Source organism: Choloepus didactylus, chromosome 3 (genome assembly GCF_015220235.1).
Source record: "Choloepus didactylus isolate mChoDid1 chromosome 3, mChoDid1.pri, whole genome shotgun sequence".
Taxonomy (NCBI): domain Eukaryota; kingdom Metazoa; phylum Chordata; class Mammalia; order Pilosa; family Megalonychidae; genus Choloepus; species Choloepus didactylus.
Window position 1 is genome coordinate 9527919 of NC_051309.1, and position 22464 is coordinate 9550382.

At 46.2% G+C, this 22464-nt stretch overlaps 1 protein-coding gene across 4 annotated transcripts in view; it reads right to left on the bottom strand.

Annotated features, from left to right (window-relative positions):
* The window catches only part of SLC2A9 (solute carrier family 2 member 9), a 234658-nt gene that overhangs the window by 205436 nt on the left and 6758 nt on the right, over positions 1-22464 (bottom strand). For 3 of the 4 annotated variants that reach the window (XR_005215825.1, XM_037829397.1, XM_037829395.1), the window contains exons 1-3: positions 17713-18015; positions 16733-16831; positions 1083-1243 (exon numbers count right to left, since the gene is read on the bottom strand). Coding sequence is in view for 3 of the 4 variants with exons in the window: in XM_037829397.1 (XP_037685325.1) it covers positions 1083-1243; positions 16733-16831; positions 17713-17856 (404 nt within the window). In the remaining variant the exon portion in view is untranslated. Of the gene's footprint in view, positions 1-1082; positions 1244-16732; positions 16832-17712; positions 18016-22464 lie in introns of those variants that run through there. The other variant, XM_037829396.1, reaches the window with a different exon arrangement.

Genomic DNA, 22464 nt, shown 5'->3' on the forward strand with positions numbered 1-22464 from the left:
GATGATAATTAATGTGGTAGATAATAACAGCTTCTAGTTATTGAACTCCTACTAGTGGCACATTCTCCCTGCACTCATTTTCTCCAGCCCCGTAACATTCCCTGCAAGGTAGGAACAAGTTTCCCCATTTTATAGATGAGGAATCAGAGGTTCAGATAAGCTGAATAGCTTGGCCAAGTCCACACAGCTAGCAAGCAAGTGGAAGATCACGGTTCAAGTTCAGACATGAGTGCTCCAGAGACCACTCTTTCCCCCACACCTCGCTATCTCTGAGGATCTTGCTGTTATGAGCAAGGATACAGAGAAAACGTTGTTTGGGGGAATTTATTGAAAAAAATTGGTCTGATCTGAGACAAGTCCTCATGTCAAAAATAAGTTTGGAATGAGGATCAAGGGGTAAAGAGGACATGATTGGAAATGGCTAGGCAGGGAATTTCAGCAGGAAAATTTTGATACTGCAGCCTTATTTGTAATGTTAGAGAGTTGAAATAAAACCTAAATATCTGTCAATAGGAGACTGGTTAAATTAATGATCTTACAGCCATCTAATGGAAGACTGATCAGATACTTTTTTGTAAAAGCAGATCTATTTGTGCTCATATGGCACCGTCACTACGACGCTGTGCTGACTGTTCTCCACTTGTCCCTACAGACAAACCCATTCTCTTCCTCTCTGCCCTGTGACCTCCTGGATTGCACCAACCAGCTCCCTGATTTTCTGGCTTTTACTTAGGCTTAGCCAAGGGGAGCACCAGCAGGAGACTGGGAGGTGGAGGAGAGAGGGGTCAGGGCATTTTTTCCCTGCTCCCACCCTGCATGGGCACCACGGTTCTGGCAAGGCCCTGCCCAGCACATGGCAGTCCCTTGGCATCAGACTCCTCAGTCCCTTCCCCATGGGCTCAGCTTCAGCTCTCCTTGGGCTCTGTTGCCTTATTTCCTCCCCTTTTCCCTTCCAGCAAGTGGTCTCATCATCAAAATCTCTTTTTGATGATGAGACCCAACCTGGTTGCCTGTTGGGCCCCTAACTATGGTTCAGAGATATGGTGGACATCATGGAGGTGAGCAGAGATGCCCCCACTGACCTCCCAAGAACCTTGCCAATCGGCTTCACCATCAATGTCCCCACGAGTCCACCGATGGCGAATATGGACACCGTCACGGACCAGAGCAGGGTCAGAGTGTTGGAGTCTGCTGGGTGCCCATGCCTTCTTTCCCAGGATTCGTTGTAAAAGGCTTTGATGTACTGAAAATAAACAATAAAGCACGTTATTTCCTTCTGTTCTGTCCTGCTGCTTGAAGCAAGAGATTTTACAGAACATGTCCTTCTTGCTTGCACTGCTAAGATCTTTATCTCAAACTTCTGGGATGGGCCCCATTTTTACCTCATTTTGCAGATAGGGAAACCGGGGCTCACAGAGACCAAGGGATTTGCTCTGTAAATAACAAACCTGGTAGTCAAACTCAGGTCTGACTCTGGGCCTCTGATAACCATGATGTCTGGGCTTCTCCAAATCTGGTACACAACAGGATCACCCAAGAAGTGAGTAAAAAATGTACATGCCTAACATAAGAGAACATCTTTGATAACTTAGGACAGGCAAAGATAAAAGACACAAAAAACACTAACAATCAAAGAAAAAATGATCATTCAGATTTCATCAAAATTAGAATTCTGTTCTTCAAAAGACACCATCAAAAATGAAAAGATAAGCACTGGGATAAAATATTTGCAACACATATACCTACAAATGACTTGTATCTAGAATATATAAAGAACTCTAATACATCAATAATAAGAAGATGAACAACCCAATAAAAAATGAGCAAAGTTATTGAACAGACCCCAAAGAAGATACAAATGAGCAGTAAACTGCTAAAATGAGGTTCAATATCAGCAGTCAACAAGGAAATGCAAATTGCAACCACAGTGAGCTACCACTGCATGTGCTCTAGCATGGCTAAAATTAAAATTACTCAAGATAGGTCCTCAACTCTGTGAATTATGATTCATTGGGTTTTGGATGGGAGCTGGGTGATTCTGATGTGAACTGAAGACTGAAGATACTACACAAAGTTCCAGGTTGCTCATAATTGCCCACTGCTACCCGACTCAGGTCTCCAAACCTCTTCAGAGCCAGAATATGGCATGGTGGAGAATGCACAAGCTTCAGGTCACACAGGCCTTAGCTTGAATCACAGCACAATCACTTCTAATGATTTAAACCAGCCAAACCGTGGTTTCCTTATCTGCAAAATGGGAATAATACCAGCCTCTCAGGGGTGTTATCTGGGAGCACCAAGAGCTTGAAGTGATGCCCAGTAGTTGGGTGAGGCTCACACACAGTCCCCGGATAGATTAAAATGAGGAGCTCGGATAAGACCCAGGACTGAGCAGCAGTGTGTACTCTCCAACTCAGATGCTGGGGGTGTAATTTCCATACCTTGGAAAACAGTTTGGCAACATCTGGTAAAGCTTAAGATGCCTACAACCCACCACCCAGAAAATTCAATCCAACTAACTCCCCTGGAAAACTCTTGCCCACGCGACCTAGGATACATGTACCCAAACGTCCATGGTGGCATTGTTCAAATTAGCCCCAAACTGAAGGCGACCCAGATGCCCACCACCAGCAGAACCGATAAACGAATTGTGGTATAAGACACTGTAGCTGCAAACATGAATGGACTCCAGCCCCATGCAACCAACCACACATAGTAAAATCTCACAAGAAATAATACTGAACGAAAGAAAGTCAGAAATAAAAGACTATATACAGTATGATTCCATATATGAAATTCTGAAATATGCAAAAATTAAATGTTTTCCAGGGATTATGTATAGGTGGTAAAGCTATGAAGAAAAGTAAGGAAATAATTATTTCAAGAAATGGGACACTGGTTACCTCTGGGGGGAGGTGGAAGAAATGATTGGGGAGCGACACTTAGGCAGGACCTTCTAATTCTTAACCTGGATGGTGTTTACCTGGTGCTAGATCTATTATCATTCTTTCAACTGTGTATGTGCATGAATGTGATACGTATATATGTATTTTATATACTCTCTGTAAGTATAATACATTTCATCATTTATGTTTTCTGTGAATAGTGAAAAAGCTTTCCAGCTAGAGGGAAAAGCTTGTGCCAAGACAGCATGGCAGAAGAAAGCTTGGGGTGTCCATGGAATTGAAAGGAAGCCAGGAGGCGTAGAAATGGAGCAGGTAAGGGAAAGAGGAGGTTGCATAAAGCCGGAGGTGCAAGAAAGGGCAGGTCACACGGGGCCTTTAGGTTAGGTAAGGGGGCTGGATTTTACCCTAGCTGGAAACGATAATGACTGGCAGGTTTTAAGCAAGGGGAAGACACGATGTGATTTGCATTTCAGGGCAATCACTCTGGCTTCAGATGGCAAATGGGTTAAAGGGGAGATGGAGAGAAAGCTGGGCACCATGTTGGGAGGCTGTGCAGCCATCCACTGGTCACAGCGGCCTGGACTAGACAGCAGAGATGGAAAGAAGTGGGTGGATTTGTGATATAGTTTGAGAGTGGAATGGATCGGACATACTGGGTATATGGCTGGAGAGAGCAAACCTGGCCCCTCAGAGAGCTCTCGAAGGGATGGAGAAGGTGAGAGAAGAGCACAGAACACTTCCAGGGTTCTGGCCTAAACAAACGGGCTGATGGCAGAAGAGGAGGGGAGGTGGGTAGGCAAACCTTCCCTGAGAGTTATTTATCCTCCTCCATTTTGCTTTCTCTTTTTGGCTCCATAACCACCATTCTCATGGAGTGAAACCAGAATATAATATCAACATCTAGAAATATTCCTAATGGTGATGCTGTTTCCATGCCTAATGCACAAGAGATTCCAGTCTGCCATTATCACTGATTCATTCAACCAACATTTGCTTAATGCTGGGCCCTGAGTTGGATAGAGATAAATTGATCATGGTCCCTGAGCTCAAAGATGTTCTGGTCTACTGACACTGACAAGACATTATATCATTTAAGGATGCTCTTGGCTGCAAGTAACGGAAAACCCTAACTCATAATGGCTAAGCAACAAAGACATTTATTGGTGCATAAAGTGCAAATTCACAGCAGTGACAGCTCAGTAACATGGTCAAGATGCTTCGTCTTGCTTCCCCCTGCCATCCATAAGGTTGATCTCCTCTTAAGGCTGCATCCACTCATGGTTATAGGATGGCTTCTAGAAGCAGTTTCAGCCTCATGCTTTCTCATTCATGTATGGCTGGAGAGACTAAGCCTGACCTCTGAGATCTCTTGATACTAAGAATAATTTTCCCAGAAGCTTCTAGAAACCTCTCTTTATGTCTCATTGGCCATGGTTGGGGCACTAACCTCTTACTAAACCAATGGCTGGAAAGTAGGATGTGAATTGTCAGCCTGGACCTCTCCCCTGGAGTTCCATTTCTGTATCTGCCCCTCCCCACCTTGGTGAATGGCACCACTGTCCCCAGGTGCTCAGACAAACCCATGAGTTCATCCTTACACTTTCCCTTGCTCCACCTCCCTCAACTAAACCATCAGCAAGTCCTGATTCCTGCCTGCCCTACTTCCAAAGCGCTTCTCACCACTTCCACCACTCAACGTAGTTCTGGCCTCCAGCTCCTCTCAATCATGTTACCATCACAGCCCACTCTCTCTGACACCCCCAAGCTCCCACAACCAGCCCCTCTGCCTGGGTACATGCTCCTGTCTGTGGCTGGACACTGAGCTCCTCGCCAGTGCCAGGTCCTTATGTACCCTCGTGGATATTTGTCATCCTTTTTGGGTACCCAGCATCAGAAGTCCCTTCTCATTTGGGGAAATTTCCTGTCTTATGAGCTCTAGTGGGAACAGAGCCCACTTATCACTCCTGAAGTTGAAAATGCCAAGCACTCTCGCTTTCCCAGCCTCCCCTGCAGCTGGGGGGTAGACATGTGACTCAGGCTCGGACAATCAGAGGCCTGGACTTTGAGGAGCTGGGAGGCAAAGAGATGAGGCTGAGGAAGAATTCTTCCTAGGCAGTGGATGCCCCAGAAGGACTGGGCTCCTGGGGCAGCAGGGACGGCGGTGGGAGGCGCAGTATCCTGTCCACGGTATGGTGGAGGGAGTGGGGCTGCCCCAGTTCTGGGCATGACTGGGGGTATTTGTCAAAGCTGCAGAACTTCTGAGCCTGGCTTCAATACCTAGAGTTACTCAATTATTTTACAACATTTTTAGATTTAATCAGGGAAAAAGTCTTGGTTGTGTACAACAACTGAAACTCTACCAAAACACATCAATCATCTCATTTCATCCTCATGACAACCCTGTTTTCAGAAACCCTTATTGGCAAAGGAGGGAACTGAGCATGACACAACTGGCCCTCAGTCACGCAGGTGGTATATGGTAGAAGTTTGGCGCTAGATCTGCCTCACCTCAGACCCTGAACTCAACATCTCCACTGTTAGACTCTTAATTTCAATCAAGCGATGGATGGTAACAGCACATGTACTGATTTAAAAGGAAATGCTGATTAAGCCCTCGGTACAGGCTGTCAGATCCTGGCAAGTACAACATCAAGGATTTTCAAGGCGCAGAGTCTGGTGAGAGAAGCCATGGGGTAATCGCTAAACTAAAGGAATACGGGGAGCCACAGGAAAGTCGGGGTCTTCGGGATAGCTAGGGCTATGGCAGGCATGTACAGGGAAAAGATCTTCAGAGAACCTGGCATCAGGAAGGTATACCCACGACTCCACAGGGACCCTCCTGACACCCAACGGACAGGGGTCCCAGGTGTTCAAGGTCATTCTTGGATGTGACATTGGTCCCTTTTGCTATTTGACCCTGATTTGAGGGATGGCAGCTATCTGGCGAGGACCCTAAGATACCCTCTGGGACGTCTCTTATTACCACGCTTGCAGCAATCACCACTTTCCTGGTGTTATTGTAAGGAAACTAAAAGGATGCTGAGTGGGAGGGAGTTGTCTTTGTTCCTTTGGGTCGCTCTGCATTCAGGAACCTGGTGAGAAAAGAGAGGGCTTTCACACCACTCACTACCAGGGGTTGCTTTGGGAGCCTCTGCGGAGATTTCTTATTTTGATTTTGGCAAACGGCAGAACAGAAGCCTCTACAGAAAGCTGGAGAAGGCAGGGAGCATGGCCTGTGCCTCTGCAGAAACACATCTCTCAAAAGCTCCTTGAAACCTGGTTTCAACGTGATGCCTTCAGAGATGCAATGTTTGTCCTCTTCAGGTGTAAATTCAACAGGACCCCAGGTAAAAGCCAGACTGAAAGACCACACACTAGCTGAGGCCAGAGGTGGAGGCTGTCCAGCCAAGTCACTGAACAACATTTGATGGGTTTGAGATTCACAAACCTAATATACGTAAACACACCAGTTACAGTAAGCGATACAGGACAGATGCTCCAATAAATGTTGCTGTTTTAAATTGAGTTCCCACTGTGTGTCATTAACTATATAAAAATAGGTAATAATTAAAAAATTAAAAATATAATAAAATAATAGTAAATAAGTAACCCAGTATCCTATTTACAATGTGTCATACGTTATTCTAAGATCTTGACACATATGATTTCATTTTATCCCCGTCACAGTCCTATGAGATGGGCAATACAATTTTTTAAAATTTATTGATACGAAATTCACATGACATAAAATTAACCATTCTAAGTGAATAATTCACTGGCATTTAGTACATTCCCAGTTTTGTGAAGCCACTGCCTGTATATATTTCCGAAACATTTCCGCCTCTCCTAAAGAAAATCCTATACCCTTTAAGCAGTCTCTCCCCATTCCCCCTCCCCAGCCACTACTAACCTGCTTTCTGACTCTATGGTTTTACCTACTCTGGATATTTCATATAAAGTAAATCACACAATACGTGACTTTTGTGTCTGGCTTCTCTCACTTAGCCTAATGTTTTTGAGGTTCATTCACATTGTAGCAAGTATCAGTACTTCATTCCATTTTATGGCTGAATAATATACCACTGTACATTGTGATGGTTAATTCATGTGTCAGCTTGGCTAGGTTATGGCGTCCCGTTGTTTGGTCAAGCACTGGCCTGCTTGTTACTGTGAGTGTATTTCGTGGACAGGATCTGCATCTCCAATAGGTTGACTGTATCTACCATCGACAAAGGAGATTACCCTCCGCAACATGGTGAATCTCCTCATCCAGTCACTTGGAGTCTTAAAAGTCATAATTCAGGATTTCAGAGGTTGGAAGAAAAACTTCTGCTGTTGGTTCAGCAGGCAGCTTCCCATGGGGAATTTGGAGTAAGAACTTCAACATCACCTTTATGGGAGTTTTCAACTTGTGGCCTGCCCTGCAGAGTTTGGACTTCTCAGCCCCCATGGTTGCATGAGCCAATTCCTTATAATAAATCCCTTGAGATATCCTGTTGGTTCTGTTTCTCCGAAGAATGCTTACTAATACACATGAATATACCACAATTTATTTATTCATACTATTTTTTAATTCTCTTTTTGACAGATGGAGCCTAAGGCATAGAGATATTAAGGGTCTTTCCTAAAATCAAACCCAGGCAAGTTAGCCTCAGAGACCATCTCTCAACCACTATGCTCTTCTAGCTCTTAATGTAGAAAATACAAAGATGATGACATCAAAGCCTCTGCTACATGCTGAAAGACTCTGTACTAGGCAGAAGAGAAGAAATGGAAGGCATATTGGTAGACCGCCAAGTACATGCCAGATATTTGTATACTTCATCTAATTTAATTCCCCGTAGCCACCCTGTGAAGTTTCATTAACAGCAGAGAACTCTTGAGTTGAGAGTCACATCCTCAAGCCACAGAGTGTCAGAGGAGCTACAGAGCTGGGATCTTCTGCCAGTATGTCGGATCCCACTAGCACTCATAGCCTCTGTGCTCTCCACCTCTTCCTGGTCACACCTCCAGACCACATTTCCCAGTTCTCTGCAGCTGGATAGGATCATGTGACTCTCTCTTACCCAAGGAATCTTACCAAAAGTGATGAATGCCACCTCCACTAAGGTATTAAGAGTGGGTGTGCCTTCTCCATGCTCACTTCCTTTCTTTGTTAGCTGGCCATTTTCAGAGGAACCAGAAAAGATGCCAAAGCTCTAATAAATACTTTTGCTGTTCCACCAAAGGAGCCTGGGTCCCTGAATGACTGCGTGGAGCAGAGCACACCTGCTCACCTGTATGGGTTGGTGACATGAATGAGAAATGAACTTTCATTGTGTCAAGCCAGGGAGATTTAGGAGTTACTTGTTATAGCAGCTAGTTTACCCAAACAGAGTCAACCTATTACTGACAGGGCGGTGAAGGAATGAAACACGGACACAAAATATAAAGTTCTGGGAGCAGGGGACTCAGAGCCTTGAAGGCAAAGAGCACCTCTGCTTGCTCCATAGCATATTTATTAGCTTTACTTTCTCACAGAAAATAGGGGAGTTACTAACAGGCTAGAGAAAGCAAGATAGGAAAGTTAGCAAAACAGGGAAGTCAAGAACAGACCATCCAAGACTTGCATGCTTCTTGTATCAACAATGCGGGTGCTAGGGAAGACAAGGACGCATTCCCAGCTCAAGCTATTTTCCCACATCAACCAGACTCCAAAGCCCATGCCATGACAATTGTGTTATGACACGAAGTTTCACAAATGAGGAAACATTTATAGGCAAAGTCATGGAGGGCAAGTAGGATTTGGGGAAGTGAGCCTTCAACTAGAGTTTCCCTTTTACATTTTTAGGCAACTTGCAAGATTCTATTTGAAGGAAGCATTCGGCAGTAAAGTAAAGGTTTAAGATCATGGCCCTAGAAATCTCTAGGCCCTCTTTGGGCTATCTCATTTACGGATTCCATGTTTTGCTTTTGCAGAAGGGGCCCATTCTTGTACAATTTTCTACCTAACTTTTGTATCAATTTTCTAACTCTACATACCTGCTTCCTTATTGCCCAGGTTCCCATCCCATCTTCTAGATGCAAGTTCTGCTACCCGTTGCCTTTAAGGAGCTCAAAATCTAGTGGAGACAAGAGCCAAGTAAAGATACAACTAGAACATGGGGGGAAAAGTGCTGTGAGAGCAGTAAGTCAGGAAGGGCTGCAGGAGCACAGACACCTAACCCAGATTAGGGAGACGAGAAGGACAGGTAAAAGTGGGCCTAGATTGGACGATTCTAGACCTAGGAAGCAGAATTCTCAAAGGCATGGAGGCTAGAGACCACATGATAATGTAGAAGAACTATAAATGGTTCCATGGGGTACAAGGGTAGCCAAACAGCAGGAGAAAAGGTTGGAGAATTAGGCAGGGGCCAGATCCCAACCAAACCTGACTGCCAGCCTAAGAAGTCTTTAATCCTGTAGGCGCTGGGGAAAGATTGGAGGGTTGGTTTGAGCAGGGAAGTGACAACTCCAATCTGAGGTATGGAAAGTTCCCTGTGGGTGCAGCCTGGAGGCTACTTCAGAGAGTTTCAATGAGAGGCAGCTGGACCCCTCAGGAGGCTCCTGCAATTGTCCAGGTGAGAGAGCATGAGCCCAATAGGGTATTTTTTATGACTCCACCAAGGAATGTTTACATTCTGACTGGTACTAACAGGAGCTCAAAGTGGAAAGAGGGAACACGAGGCTACTGTGTTAAAGGACAAGGGGCTTGCCTTAGTCGGCTGGGCTGCTATCACAAATACCACGGACTGGCTTTGGCTTAAGCAACAGGAATTTATTTGCCCTTGGTTCTTGAGGTTAAAAGTGGTCCAAAACTGGAAAGGCTCGCTTTCTCCCAGAGTCTGTGGGCCTTCTGGTGCTGGCAGCTGGCAATCCTTGGGGTTCCTGGGCTTGTATCTCTGCCTCCCGTCTCATGCAATGTCTTCTCCTTTCTTCATTTCCTGGTTCTCTTTTTAAGGCCTCCAGTAATCTGTATTAAGGCTCATCTTCCTTCAGTTGGCCAAATCTTAACCACAAATAACATCTGTAAGAAGTCCTATGTGCAACAGGTTCATACCCACAGGAATGAAGATTAAGAATATGTCTGTTTTCGGGTACACAATCCAGTCTACTGCAGGGCTGTATGAAGAGTCAAGAATTCTAGCTTCGAGCCTTGCTTGCACTTTAAGCTCTTCTGTGACCTTCACCAAGTGGTTAAGGGCCCTGGAAATCCATTTCATTTGACTCAGCGCTGCCACTTCTCTGCTGGGTGATCCTGGATAGGTTACTTACCTTCTCTGGGCCTTGGGCTCCTCATCTGTTAAATCGTTTCCTCTCTCAAAGAGTTATTGGGAGGATTTAACACGAACACAAATAGACAGAACAGTACATGTCCACAAGAAGCACACAATAAAAATTGGGAATTGGGGTGATTAGTAGCCGTGTTGCCCATATCATTCTTTCCATATCTGTAAAATAAGAGGTGTAGATTTGTTTCTTTCTCAGGTCCACAAATCCATTAATAATTTACCAACCTCTCCCCAGCCAAGAACTTGGGGACCAAGCTTCTGACAACAAATTGGACTCTGCAAATTCACAGCCAGGGAGTCTAGCTGAGAATACCTCCAAAAGAAGGCAGGAAATTGCCAGACAATGGGAGGCAAATTACCTTGCAGCCTGTTTTACCATATCAATGATCCTCAATGATTCACACAGAGGCCGTCATGAATTCATCTAAAATTATCCTCAGGAGTGCTATACAAATACACATAAAGAGGATGTTTTGTTGATGGGCCGAGTGCACACACTGGGGCATAATAGAGAGCATCATGCTCAAAACACCTTTGGGATTTGTAAATGCCATCCACGCTAGTTGTTGTGGTTTGGAACTGTATGTATTCCAGAAAACCATGTTCTTAAATCTAATCCATTCCCGTGGGTGTGAATGCACTGTAAGGAGGAACTCTTGGCAAGGCTACTTCAGTTAAGGTGTGGTCCACCTCAATCAGGATGGGTCTTAATCCTCTTACTGGAGTCCTTTAAGAGAGAGTGAAATTCAAACAGAGAGAGAGAGAGCCACAGAAGCAAGAAGCTGAAATCCACAAAACACAGAAGAGAAGGGCGAGACCCGCAGACGCCACCATGTGCCTTGCCAGTGGCAGAGGAGCCAACCATCGCTGGTAGCTGGTCTTTGGGAAGGAAGCATCACCTTGATGATGCCTTGATTTGGACATTTTCCAGCCTCAGAATAAGGAGTGAATAAATTCCCGTTGTTTAATCAGACCCATTTCATGGTATTTGCTTTAAGCAGGCTAGAAAACAAAAACACCAGTGAACACACTGGCCCAGGCGTCCTTACAAAAGTGCCCACCACCAAACCAGGCTCTTTGTATTAAGATCGTGGAAGGACAAAGGTCCACAAGCCCAGCAAGCCCAGGAACCATCTAATGTTGCATGACTGCCAGAGCTAAGGCCTTCTGTGCTGAAAAGAATTAACACAGCAGGCGAGAGACTGCTGTTCTTAGAAAGCCATGCTTATGAGACTGGTCCTTGGCTGGCATTTGGGAACTTGGATTTCAGGAGATTCTCCCCTACATTGCCTAACTGACCAGGGTGGTTCACTGTGCCTAAACTGTACAAACAATGTAGTGTGTGCTGAACACCTGCCTTCCTTCTGGAAGTCTGCAACATTGGTAATTGGTAGGCAGAGGCTTTCTACGTCACTAGCCCCCAGCAAAAGTCCTGGGCACTGAGTCTCAAATGAGTGTCCGTGGTAGATGACATTTCACACGTGCTGTCACAACCCATTGCTGGAGGAATTTAGTGCATCCTGTGTGATTCCACCAGGAGATGAGTCTTGGAAGCTTGTGCCTGGTTTCCCCAGGACTTCATCCCATGAGCCTTTTCCCTTCACCAATTTTGCTTTGTGTCCTCTGGCTGTAATAATTCATACCTGTGTGTATGACTATATGCTGAGACCTGTGAGTCCTTCTAGCAAATCATCAGACCTGAGGTTGGTCTTGGGAACCACTAACACACGTCCCATGTCACGAAGAAAATGCCCAGCTGCCATCTTGACTTGACGTGATGTTTAATGTACACATTTGTGGTGGTGTTTTTCTCCCTGAGGAGTGAGTCCCCTGGGCAGGCTGGCTGACTGGGTGGGAAAGAGGCCCCTGTACTTTTAGACACCCAAGAATATTTTTCACCCACAGCTGGATTTCAGAATGAAATCTGAACACAATGAAAGAGATCACATCTACTGTCTTTGCAATGGGGAGGCAGCCTGCCCATTTGGGGTTCAATTATATAGAACAAGAAGAAAAGTTTCATTTTCTGTTTGGCCCCAGGCAAGAGCAGAGAATTGAGTGTGCTCCCAATATCCATCTGATCCAAATAAAATTAGGCCTGGACCTCTCTCCTGCCTGGAACCTTCTTTTGAGAGATTCATAGCTGTGTTTACTGTGTGGCAGTGCATTCAAGCAGACCTGTTATTTGCCCTGAGATAACACTTCCTGCTCCTTTCTGCACTTCCTCTGGTTGGCTGGAATGAAAAGGACATGTGCTTTCATTTTTGGCCAATATCTTATGGCTGCTAAGAAATCAGTCTGGAGGCAAACGGGGCTTTCAGAGGGCATTGGCTACGACCCCAGTTCAGAATGGTGGTTCTGAGCCCCAGTTTGGAGTAACTTATAAGTAGAAGACAGATTAGGCCCCTAACTTGCAGATGGGGTTACTGGAAGAGCTAAATGAGGGTGTGTGAAGCCCCTGGCATGATGTCTGGCATAAAATAGGTGTTTGATAAATCTGTGTGCCTTTCCCCATGGGTCAGAGACAGACCATTTTTAAGTTTCTAAGTTTGTGCAGCCATTCAGCTCTGGGTTTACTGGCACCAGCATTCCACTCCAGTCCACGTCCTCTGCTTTTTCCCCTCCTGGCTGGCCTTTCCAGGCTCTCTGGCTGCAGCAGCTCTTGCCTCCATTCACCAGTAGGCACAGCCTTTCCCCATCAAGTTCAACAAAGGCATTTTTCCCAGAGTAAGTTTATGAAACAACAATATTCCGATCCCAAATGCAGGCTGCTCAGCTCAAATAAGCTGGGACACCCAGATCCCAAAACCCCAGGCCTGGGAAGACATTCCCCAGCAGCTCTGATGAAAACCAAACCAAATCCGAAACTGACCGGTAGCTCCCAATTCAAAAAACTCAGAAGCATCGTATAAAAATTGGAAAGGACCAAAGAGATCCACCTTAGGAAGATGGGGCCTCCCGAGGGTGCAGCCCCACACAATACTCATAGTCCTTGTGATGGGGAATTTTCAATAACCTGGGAAGATACTTACAATAAATATAAAGCAAAAAAAAAAAAAAAGAGGATATAAAACAGCATACATGGATAACCTTGGTGATGTAAAGCATTGAATGTACAAAAAGAATGGATTTATGTGACACAATAAAAATGGCTTCTGGATGGGGTTGAAGTTCTGACTGTTTACTTCCAGTCCTCAAGTGTGCTATCCATCAGCCTTATTTGTAAAGTGGGGTTATCATGACACTATCTGTCACGCGGGGCAATTCATAGAAGTAGTTTTATTATTAAATTTGTCTGTGTTGATCGCTTTTTCTAATAGGAGCCTATGTTGCTTTTGTAGCATGTGAGACAAGCTGAGGCAAAGGAGAAGGGGAAGAAGGAAAAGCAAAGAGCAAGGGAGACAAGAGACTGAGGTTCAAAAACCAAAGGCAGTCCTGTTCCACGCTTCAATTAACCAGAGACGCCCCTTTCATCAAAATCATTGCCAGCTGTTTCTGCCATGACAGGTTTCCTCCCTTAATTTCAGCCCTGTCTCCTGCCAAGGTGCCGAGACCTACTGCCAGAACCAGTGTCTGATGCAATCTGCGCTCACAATCGTCTCCCAGTTTTCTCCAGTTCAGGCCTCAGCCACCCAGAGCCACCTGCCACGTGCCTGCACTTCTCCCAGAGGAGTTCACTAAGAGTCCGCTGTGGGGTGGGACTAATCGAAAGGACAGAACTCGCTCTGGGTTTTCTGTCAGTTCATTTGATTTTCTTCTTCAACCAGCTTCTGACATCTGTGGCTAATGGGGGCAGTTACGTCCTTGCAGAGAGAGATGTTGATTTAACTCCTTGTTACCATTTGTTCACCTGCCCTTGGGGGAGGACAGGATAGAAGAACGTGACAGAATCTACCCTTCCTTCTAGGAAATTGATGGGACATCAAACCGGTTAAGCTACTGGAATCCTGGACTTACTTAATCGCTAACCCCAGGGAGGAGAGATTCCGTGTCTTCCCTCCCCCCAAAAAGAAAAAAGTCACAAAATTGGAAATCACTGGAAAGGTGAGTAATTTATTACAAAAACCGAACCGTTTGCTATTATTTTTGTGGATGCTGATGTTGTTTCAAATAAATGCTGATTTATCTGGGGTGGGAGGGGGATAATAAATTAGACCCCCAAAGCAAAATTCTCATTCATTCTTTCTCATGCCTTCTTCAACTCATTCACTAATTCTTTAAACATTTTTTGAGCAACTTCCTTTGCACCAGGCACTCTGCTGGACACTGGAGAAAGAGAAATGACCAGTATTGCTTGGAAGGACACTCTGATCTTGAGAAAAGAGATAAAACAAAATGGAGTTACTATGGCTAAGAGATTTAAAATGGAGTTGGGAGATCATTCCGGAGCTTACAAAACCGAAAAGCAAAACCAAAATGCAAAACCAAAAGCACCAATGTCTCTGAAGATATCCGGACACCATGAAACAACTACAAGGTAAAGAAATCAGTAAACTGTCTAACATGAAGGAGCTTTGGAAAGCCCCAAATACCCACCAATCATAATTCTTATGTAATCTTTTTTTCTTTAAAAACCCTTGCTTGGAAACCCCAAGACAGGACATAGTTTGGGTCCCTACCTGAATCTGTGCTCCCCGAATTGCAATTCTAAGACCCACTCAAATAAATGCTTTTGCTGCATTGCATATCAGTCTGTAATTTCTCAGTTGATAATCTTCAGAATCCAGCCCACCTCCCTTTTGCTGAACCTCCAAGCACTTCCCTGAACCCCAAGCCAGGAACTGTGCAAACCGGGCCTTCATTCTCTGTCCATGGAATCAGCCACAGAATCGTCCCCCCCACCCCACCTTGCTCTCCCTGCCACAATATGCCTGATCAAGTTGTGGTAGGGAGAGCAAGGCTTACTTGCTACGTTTACTCCCTCCTATTCCACACTCACTTCTGAGCTCAACTTGGCTCTTCTTAGAGATTCTTCTGCACGTCCACCCCGTGGTCACCCTGCCTGGCGCCGGCCGCTCTCTCAGGCCCATTACAACCTGCTGGTGGCTCAGCCCACAGTCCTGGGGAACTGCGCGAGTTCTGGGTCAGCAATGCTTCTCCCGGGCTGCCTGCTCTCGGGCCCCTTCCCTTTTGGACCGGAGCTCTGGCTCCCTGTGGTCCACCCCAGCTTAGATTTGCATCAGTTTAGAACTCGCTTCCAGAATTTTCCTGTAGGCTCTCTGGATAACACTCATGAGCAAGAGGAGCTATGACTCATGCTCTGCTCTGACACCCTCACCCCCCCCCACCCCAGGCTTGGATCAGCCTGCCTGCCCCAGGGAGGAGACCACCTAGGCTCCCAGAGAACAGCTCTTGGAGCTCATATTCCCCCCACCCCCCCATTCTGGTCCCACGATGTCTCCATTCAGCCCTCGCTGGCCTCCCAGGCAGGGTCCAGACCCTGGGGACACCTCTCACCCCAACTCTGGCAGCCCCAAATTATTCTAGAAGAACTAATAAAGCAACGTTCTCCTACTAAAGATCAAGGCTTAAAAATTGTATAAATCTGAGGCCATTTGCCAGGTTTCTGATTAGCATCTTCAGCCTAGACACATAACTGCTTGAAAAGTCAGGCAATTATGTTATATTTTATTGGTATGCAAATTAATCCTGGATTCAGCTCAACCACATGCAAGGGCGTTGGAATGCTTGATATAGGAAGGCACCAGGGTGGGTAGCTATGACTATGCCAGTTGGAATTAGTATTCGGAAACAGAAGAGACAAAGGTTTCAACATACAGCAATAAACAAACAAAAGAAAAAATAATCAGCAAACATAACATCTGTAGAAAGAGTCACCTCTCTTTATCTTCTGCCCTTATGCTCCCCCAAACACATCCTGCATCCCAACCATATCAAGCTACCTGGGTTACTCCAATTATCTATACCTCAGGCCTTGAAATCTTCGCTCAGGCTGTGCCCCCCACCCCCCACTCCCCCACCCCACAAACCATCTTCAAGAGTCAGTTCAGGCCATGCCCCCTCCAAGAAGCCTTCCCTCACCTTCACGCGCTGGAATTGTGTAGCAGGTAAACCCGACAGCCTAGGTAGGGGCAACCAAACCTTCCACTGCAAACCAGCAGGCTGGTGTTAAGGAGGGTTTGAGGAATTGCACCTAACAATCTAAACTCACACTAAAACAAAAGTCAACCACGAGTCTTATCCAACAGGTTGTAACTGAGAGCTATAAATAACACGAATTGCAAATCAAGAAAATGCACATATTTCTGCGCATAAAGCCCCGCGGTGGCTTCTCCATGCTGGCGGGACAGTTTCGGGGTTCCTGGCCCTGGCGTTCAGGGCCCCGGGGAAGCCCCATCTCCCGTCTCCTGATGTTCTCGCAGGACACCCAAGCTGCAGCCCCACACTGACATCACCGTCCGTTTCTGTCTCACAGTCTCCCCCCCCCACCCCCACCCCTCCAGGACGCGTCCAAGCGCGTGCAGCGCTCTCTGCGGCGGAGCGCCGGGCACTCACCGGCGCGGGGGCGTTCACCACCGACAGGCTGTACCCGTACAGGAAGGAGGAGCCGAAGGCGCCCACCAGGGAGGCCACGATGAGCGAGCAGGACCAGTTCTGGGAAGGGAGAGGAAACCGCGTCAGACCTGGCTTTCGGGAGCACAGCCGTCAGGCCCCGGGCTCGCGAGGATGCAGCGGGACCTTCCCCTGGGTGGGGGAGGCGACCCCGGAGAGGATTCCTGGTCGGCGGCCAGGAGATGGGGGGAAAGCACGCAGGAAGGAGCCCGCAGGCAGGTGCCCGGACGGCCTTGGCGCGCCGAGCCTGTTCGCCCAGCTCCAGCCCCGCAGGCCACTGCCTTCCTGATAAGGAGCCACACACGGTGATTTCAGAAGAATTGGGCCTATTTCTGACCCTCGTGGGAGCAAAAATCAAAGCCAGACACGTGCTGGCAGTAGCAGCTGGCACGCGTTAGGCACGATGTGCCAGGCGTGGTTCCAAGCGCTTTATGTGATTATCTGATTAAATCTTCAGAACGATCCTGTTAGGTATGTAGCAGTCTACCTGACTTTACAGGCGAGGAGGAAAAGGTATACAGCATTTTCTTGGGGAATCTGGCTCCATCCAGCCCCCACGTGGTCACTTGGCTGTCACACAGCCTCCCCTGCCTCTTCCCCCGGGGTGTGGAGGAGATGGGGAGGAGAAGGCTGACAGCACACACGCGCGCACACACACACACACACACACATACGTGCATGCATCCGTGTGCAGAGGTGCACACATATGTAGATGCATTCATGCACTTGCACAAACCTTGCACATGTGAGCACGGGAGCTGGAGCCATGTGCCCAAAGTCACACAGAGGAGGAAGCCAGGAACCAAACTCAGGCTTCCGGGAACCGAGCCCTCGGCCTTTCAGCTGAAACAGCTGCCAGGCGCCGCCCACATCTAGACTTCCCCCAGCTCTCGGGTCTTAACGAGATTACATTTCGTGTTTACCTTTCTTTTCCTTCCACTTGGCCTTCTGCTCCGTAGGCGTTCACACTCGGGCAGCTCCCTCCCTGGCCCCAGAGCCCCTGGGACCCGCGGGCTGCTCGAGCCAGAGCCCGGCCTGAGAGCTAAGGTCAGGTCCCCAGAATCCATGTTTCATTCTGTGGGTCGGCTCCAGTGGTCCCGCTGCCGGCTCAGCTCCGGAGCTACTCCGGGAACCCTGGACTCTGCCAGGGCATCTCCAGGCCAGAGGAGGCAGAGTCCATGGGAGGGTGGGCAATCAAGTCTGAACAGGAAATGTGGCAATTGTACTTGTGTCCAAACCGGAAACAGGGCAGCATTTTTTTTTTTCCTTACACTCAAGTCAGTACAGTAACTGTCCTCCCAGGAATCCCAGCGCAAGATATGAATTTTTCTTCAGCATTTAAAAAAAAATTTTTTTTTAATGAGGCCTGCATGCACGGATGGGAGCCACTGACATAAACCCAAGACTCCGGAATGGGACAGAACAGAATGGAAGGGTCACTGGACTTTGCAGCAGAAGCCTGGGTTCTAACTCTGACTCCACCACATTGTAACTATGTGACCTTTGGTGAGTCAATTAACTTGTCTGAGCTACCACTTCTACAATTGCAAAAACATTGGTCCGTGCCTTGATTGGTCTCCCGAGTTATTCTGAGGCTCAAATATAAAGCCTGTGGCCCCAAGCAGCAGGGTCGGAAATGTACGTGGTCTGCCCTGCAGCTGTGTGAGAAATGGGGAAGCTGAGTTTAAAAGGAACAGAATTAGCTGCTTGGCCGTTACTCTTTCCTTCTCATTCAGCCCTGGCTGGCTCTGGGAAAGCAGTAAGGTGGCAAGACCTCTCAGCATTCCCCCAGCCATTGCCAAAATTAATTAGCATCACAGCAGATTTGCTCCAAATGTCAGAGGAGTGCCTTAAAATATGTCCAGGACAGGCAGCCGCAGCCGTTTGCCCCTAGAGATGGCGGGCAAGTGCAGAGGCTGGGACAGGGGCAGGAAGTGTGACAGGGAATGGTTAGCCACCTAGAGGACTCAAGTCTGCAAAAAAAAAAGGGACAGAGACGCCAGCAAACTGGGTTGGATGGAAAGCACACACCTTGAAATAAAAGATGTGGGAGGCGGGGCAAGATGGCAGACTGGTGAGCTGTATGTTTTAGTTACTCCTCCAGGAAAGTAGGTAAAAAGCCAGGAACTGCGTGGACTGGACACCACAGAGCAATCTGTCTTTGGGCATACTTCATACAACACTCATGAAAACGTGGAACTGCTGAGATCACCGAAATCTGTAAGTTTTTGCGGCCAGGGGACCCGCGCCCCTCCCTGCCAGGCTCAGTCCCGGGGGAGGAGGGGCTGTCAGCTCCAGGAAGGAGAAGGGAGAATTGCAGTGGCTGCTCTCATCAGAAACTCATTCTACTGATTCAAACTCCAACCATAGATAGACTGAGGCCAGACACCAGAGACTCTGAGAGCAGCCAGCCCAGCAGAGAGGAGACGGGCATAGAAGGAAAACAACACGAGAAGCTCCAAAGTAAAAGCAGAGGATTTTTGGAGTTCTGGTGAACACAGAAAGGGGAAGGGCGGAGATCAGGCCTTGAGGCGCATATGCAAATCCCGAAGCAAGGCTGATCTCTCTGCCCAGGGCACCTTTCCTTAATGGCCCTGGTTGCTTTGTCTATTAGCATTTCAATAACCCATTAGATCTCTGAGGAGGGCCGTTTTTTTTTTTTTTTTTTTTTTTTTTTTTTTTTTTTTTTTAAATCCTTTTTGCTTTTTCTAAAACAATTACTCTAAGAAGCTCAATACAGAAAGCTTCAAAGAATTGAAATTTGGGCACGTCAAGTCAAGAGCAGAAATAAGAGAGCTCTGAGACAAAAGGCAATAATCCAGTGGCTGAGAAAATTCACTAAACAACACAACTTCCCAAGAAAAGGGGGGTGTCCGCTCACAGCCACCATCCTGGTGGACAGGAAACACTCCTGCCCATCGCCAGCCCCATAGCCCAGAGCTGCCCCAGACAACCCAGTGTGACGGAAGTGCTTCAAATAACAGGCACACACCACAAAACTGGGCGTGGACATTAGCCTTCCCTGCAACCTCAGCTGAATGTCCCAGAGCTGGGAAGGTGGAGCAGTGTGAATTAACAAAGCCCCATTCAGCCATCATTTGAGCAGACTGGGAGCCTCCCTACACAGCCCAGCAGCCCAGAACTGCCCTGGGGGGACGGCACTCACCTGCGACATAGCACAGTCATCCCTCAACAGAGGACCCGGGGTGCACAGCCTGGAAGAGGGGCCCACTTGCAAGTCTCAGGAGCCATACGCCAATACCAAAGACTTGTGGGTCAGTGGCAGAGACAAACTGTGGCAGGACTGAACCAAAGGATTAGACTATTGCAGCAGCTTTAAAACTCTAGGATCATCAGGGAGATTTGATTGTTAGGGCCACCCCCCCTCCCCGACTGCCCAGAAACACGCCCCACATACAGGGCAGGCAACACCAACTACACACGCAAGCTTGGTACACCAATTGGGCCCCACAAGACTCACTCCCCCACTCACCAAAAAGGCTAAGCAGGGGAGATCTGGCTTGTGGAGAACAGGTGGCTCGTGGACGCCACCTGCTGGTTAGTTAGAGAAAGTGTACTCCACGAAGCTGTAGATCTGATAAATTAGAGATAAGGACTTCAACTGGTCTACAAACCCTAAAAGAACCCTATCAAGGACAGCAAATGCCACGAGGCCAAAAACAACAGAAAATTATAAAGCATATGAAAAAACCAGACGATATGGATAACCCAAGCCCAAGCACCCAAATCAAAAGACCAGAAGAGACACACCTAGAGCAGCTACTCAAAGAACTAAAGATGAACAATGAGACCCTAGTACGGGATATGAAGGAAATCAAGAAGACCCTAGAAGAGCATAAAGAAGACATTGCAAGACTAAATAAAAAAATGGATGATCTTATGGAAATTAAAGAAACTGTTGACCAAATTAAAAAGATTCTGGACACTCATAGTACAAGACTAGAGGAAGTTGAACAACGAATCAGTGACCTGGAAGATGACAGAATGGAAAATGAAAGCATAAAAGAAAGAATGGGGAAAAAAATTGAAAAACTCGAAATGGACCTCAGGGATATGATAGATAATATGAAGCATCCGAATATAAGACTCATTGGTGTCCCAGAAGGGGAAGAAAAGGGTAAAGGTCTAGGAAGAGTATTCAAAGAAATTGTTGGGGAAAACTTCCCAAATCTTCTAAACAACATAAATACACAAATCATAAATGCTCAGCGAACTCCAAATAGAATAAATCCAAAAAAACCCACTCCGAGACATATACTGATCACACTGTCAAACATAGAAGAGAAGGAGCAAGTTCTGAAAGCAGCAAGAGAAAAGCAATTCACCACATACAAAGGAAACAGCATAAGACTAAGTAGTGACTACTCAGCAGCCACCATGGAGGCGAGAAGGCAATGGCACGATATATTTAAAATTCTGAGAGAGAGGAATTTCCAGCCAAGAATACTTTATCCAGCAAAGCTCTCCTTCAAATTTGAGGGAGAGCTTAAATTTTTCACAGACAAAGAAATGCTGAGAGAATTTGCTAACAAGAGACCTGCCCTACTGGAGATACTAAAGGGAGCCCTACAGACAGAGAAACAAAGACAGGACAGAGAGACTTGGAGAAAGGTTCAGTACTAAAGAGATTCGGTATGGGTACAATAAAGGATATTAATAGAGAGAGGGAAAAATATGGCAAACATAATCCAAAGGATAAGATGGCCGATTCAAGAAATGCCTTCACGGTTTTAACGTTGAATGTAAATGGATTAAACTCCCCAATTAAAAGATATAGATTCGCAGAATGGATCAAAAAAAATGAACCATCAATATGTTGCATACAAGAGACTCATCTTAGACACAGGGACACAAAGAAATTGAAAGTGAAAGGATGGAAAAAAATATTTCATGCAAGCTACAGCCAAAAGAAAGCAGGTGTAGCAATATTAATCTCAGATAAAATAGACTTCAAATGCAGGGATGTTTTGAGAGACAAAGAAGGCCACTACATACTAATAAAAGGGGCAATTCAGCAAGAAGAAATAACAATCGTAAATGTCTATGCACCCAATCAAGGTGCCACAAAATACATGAGAGAAACATTGGCAAAACTAAAGGAAGCAATTGATGTTTCCACAATAATTGTGGGAGACTTCAACACATCACTCTCTCCTATAGATAGATCAACCAGACAGAAGACCAATAAGGAAATTGAAAACCTAAACAATCTGATAAATGAATTAGATTTAACAGACATCTACAGGACATTACATCCCAAATCACCAGGATACACATACTTTTCTAGTGCTCACGGAACTTTCTCCAGAATAGATCATATGCTGGGACATAAAACAAGCCTCAATAAATTTAAAAAGATTGAAATTATTCAAAGCACATTCTCTGACCACAATGGAATACAATTAGAAGTCAATAACCATCAGAGACTTAGAAAATTCACAAATACCTGGAGGTTAAACAACACACTCCTAAACAATCAGTGGGTTAAAGAAGAAATAGCAAGAGAAATTGCTAAATATATAGAGACGAATGAAAATGAGAACACAACATACCAAAACCTATGGGATGCAGCAAAAGCAGTGCTAAGGGGGAAATTTATAGCACTAAACGCATATATTAAAAAGGAAGAAAGAGCCAAAATCAAAGAACTAATG